The 3,656-nt window shown below is 41.3% G+C and overlaps 1 protein-coding gene across 4 annotated transcripts in view; it reads left to right on the plus strand.

Annotated features, from left to right (window-relative positions):
* PDXDC1 (pyridoxal dependent decarboxylase domain containing 1) overlaps positions 1–3,656 on the plus strand; it is a 53,423-nt gene that overhangs the window by 13,311 nt on the left and 36,456 nt on the right. For all 4 annotated transcript variants that reach the window (XR_003094511.1, XM_025206431.1, XM_025206430.1 and 1 more), the window contains one exon: positions 919–1,065. Coding sequence is in view for 3 of the 4 variants with exons in the window: in XM_025206431.1 (XP_025062216.1) it covers positions 919–1,065 (147 nt within the window). In the remaining variant the exon portion in view is untranslated. The remainder of the gene's footprint in view (positions 1–918; positions 1,066–3,656) is intronic.

The raw sequence follows: 3,656 nt of genomic DNA on the forward strand, positions 1-3,656 counted from the left end.
GTCTCAATTTAAGATACTGAGGTAAACATTTTGTAACTTTTCATGATGAAGCATTAATGTTGTTCTTCAGAACAGCCATATGCTTTACTGCAGTGAATTATAGAGACAGAAATTATTCCAGACTCAAAAACGTGGGTTTTTATGCCTTTAACTTTCTCAGCTGCTTTCATAGAATGCTACTAACTATATCTTCCAAATTGTTAGCTTCATTAAATATACTTATTTACAAGTTATGACCTTATCTGTAGATTTAGGAAAAAATAATGGTGTAGTTTGAGCCCAGGGATGGGAACCAGGAGCCACTGAATTCTAATCTCTTTTGACAAAGACTAAGTTGTGGCCTTAGACAATGTTTTTTACTTTTCTATTTCCTTTTATTTTCTGTTGTAAAATGATGATAACCCTGGCAGCTCACCTGCACAGTGTGTTAAAGATTAATATTTGCTAAACGGTTTGATAAGAGTGTTACGTAAATGAAAGCTATGAAGAATATAGTTTCAACTTTCAGGTTTTTACTGTCTCCCCTAAAACTTGCCTGCACAAAGAAGGCAAGGTATATACTTAATAGAAACTTAAAATACTTATGTAGACAAGGCAATGTATAGTTCTGATTTGTGTTAGTTGACTAAAACTCTGAGGAGGAGCCCAGGGTTTATCAGTTCATACAAGTCAAAACTACAAGTCCTTTGTGTATGATGAGATTGGGTTTTTTTTAACACCTTAACTGACATGTACTAAATGCAAAAAAAATGTCCCAGTGTAGACAGGCCCCTGTTTAACCTCGGTCTAAGTAGTTGATTTAAAACGTGCATGTCAACATCTGGGTATACCAATAAAGGGTCAAAAATAAATTTTGCATATTATAATGATTTTATATTTTACTGTCAGTTATTCTGATATGATGTTTCTGGTTTTCAGACTTCAGAATGTTGGAGAACAGGGTCACATGGCTTTGCTAGGACATAGTCTAGCAGCTTATATTTCAGTGCTAGACAGGGAAAGACTGAGAAAACTTATAACAAGAATCCTTTCAGACACTACACTTTGGCTTTGCAGACTCTTCAGGTAAGTCGCTGCAATTTGCTTATGTATAGCTAGGTAACATGCTTTTAAAATGATTTAAAACCTTCTTACGTCTTGGTATCTTTATATTCCTATGCTATAAAGCAGGGTTGTAAAACATAGTCCACAGGCTAGATCCAGCCTGTGAAACTGTTTCAGCCAGCCTGTAGGATTTTCAAAGGCGCCAGGAATTCAAGGGCAGGGTAAGGTGGGGGTAGGACCTGGTGCTGAATCCTAGCAGTGGAGCCCCAATGGGCAGGCTTATTGGTGGTGGGGGGCAAGTGACAAATGTGTTTAACCCCCAGTGCTGCCACTTGCACTGCCAGGTCTGGAACCCCTGCTATAACAAAATGGTGGAGTGAACAATCTTTTAATTCAGCATAACTGTTTACACAAGCCTGTTCTGGAAGGGGAGAACTTGTCAATACTAGATGACTCATAAAAGTAGTTTTATGAGGAATTTACAGTGGAGTTAGGAGTTGAAGTACAATTATATGTAGAGCACTGGTAAAGTATTTCACAGATTTCAATTTCTAAAAGCACATATTTGCCATTTAACTTTATGGCATTTTTCATTTTAAAGAATGACTTCAACTAGCCTCTTTGCTTTTCCATCTTGTCATAGCTTTGTATTGCAAGTGCTTGTATATACAATATTGTTATGTATTGCAAGTGCTTATATACAATAGCTGAAGAGTTCTTACAGTGAATAGACTTTCTCAAAATCCATCAGTAATGTTGTTTTCTTGTATGGCTTAATTTTATGCATGATTCTTACTCAAGTGTTTTAAACGTGGCGTATGTGAAAACACTCTCTGGCTTGCCAGAGCTGAGCTTGCAAATGAAAATGGAAATTTGGTTGATACTAATATAGAGAATGTTTCTAATATGGTAAAATAATTAGTGAACAGGATAAATCTTTGTTGATGTGATGCTCTGGTGACACTTCTGCACAGGCCCATATTGAAGAATTGGGTGAAACTACGTGCCCTGGCAGATGTTAAAACAGTGGCACGATTGGAATCAAAGGAACTTTACACCCCCTTCCAAACATCACACCTCTTGCTGTGGCAGATGTGTATGGTAGGTGAGTAATGTTTGGGATGGAGCATAAAATTCCTTTGATCCCAGTTGTACCACTGTGGAGCTATCCCTGCAGGGCAGGGGACAGCTTTGTCCTAGAACTAGGGCTGCCGCCAATCCTCTGCAGCTTCCAGACCCAGGAGTGTCCAGGGGCCAAGTCTGACAATCCACTGATCAATCCTGGTCAGTGTAGCTGATTGTCAGTCACAGTTGGTTGGAGGGCTTTCCCTGCTGGGAAATTTAAACCCTCAATCTGGTAGCTCTGGTGGGGTTGCTGGATGCAAGGGATCAGAGGCTCTGTGCAGGGACAAGCTGAAGTCCTGCCAAGGACTTTAAACTGCAGATGTGGGGTTTGAAGTCCTTGGTGGAGAAGCCGTTCTACAATCATTGCTGGGAGCCTCTGATCTCCTTCCTACCCATGCCCTAAACACCACTTATCCCTGCAGGGCAGTCCAGATTCAGTTGGAGAATCGGGCCACCCCACACCAGTGTCAACCATGTTGTCAACAGGCTGGTTGGAGGCTGCGGCTGTCCAGGGCCAATTCCTAAACAGTCTCTGTGTATAGATACCCTGCATATTTAAGGCACCATTCAAATAAGCCAAGAAAATGTTGTACACATAAGTGGAACAATTGTATTGCTGGTTTTGCTATTTTATAGCACTTTAAATTGGGTGCACATATAGCACCCTTGCCATTTATGCCACAATTAACAGGTTAATCTAGAACACTGGTCCCTCAACCCTTTTAGACTCAAGGTACCCCTCCATAACTTTTGTGAATTGCGTGGCATCTCAATTAAAAGCTAATCTATGTATTATAGTGCTTATCTCCTTGAAGAGGGGGTAAGCAGTGGGGGCAGGGGAGCTACCAAGCAAAGAAAGCCTGAACCTGCCCTTAATCTGTTTATCTCCTCACACCTCCCTTATGTCCTCCATGGTTGGGAATGGCTGATGGGAATGACTGATCTAGAACACTGACAAAGGTGGATGGTAAAACAAAAGAAGAGTTTGTAAATATTGGGGAATTGTAAAAGGCAAGCAAGTAAGGGGGGTGGGAGGTGGGGGGACAGACACAGGTGAAACAACGTGCCAAGAACCCCAAAGGATGATAAAAACCTAAAGCAAATTTAGTTGGGAACTATTTTTCATAAGGCAGGGGTCAGCAAGATTTTTGAGCAGAGTGCCAAAAACACCCGTATTCTCAACCTGTAAGATGTTGACCTGCCAGGGGTGGAAGAAGGGGAAGCCACAAGGGGCCTGATACTTGTGGAAGGCATGTGTACCCTTCTCCAAGGTACACATGCCAAGCAAAGCAAAATGCCTTCATGCACTGGACTCTGGCGCACGTGCTAGGGTGCCTACCCATGTCTTAAGGCAATTTTGTTGTACTCTTGGTTTCCAAGGCTCCTAGGAGGAATTTTAGTCTTATGCAAAAAACATATTTGTTCAGCGGTGTTGAGCCTCACCAAAGAGGGAAGAGACACAAGGGCTTTTGAGTAATTTCCTGCTG

This window comes from Alligator sinensis, unplaced genomic scaffold (genome assembly GCF_000455745.1).
Source record: "Alligator sinensis unplaced genomic scaffold, ASM45574v1 scaffold927_1, whole genome shotgun sequence".
Lineage (NCBI taxonomy): Eukaryota > Metazoa > Chordata > Crocodylia > Alligatoridae > Alligator > Alligator sinensis.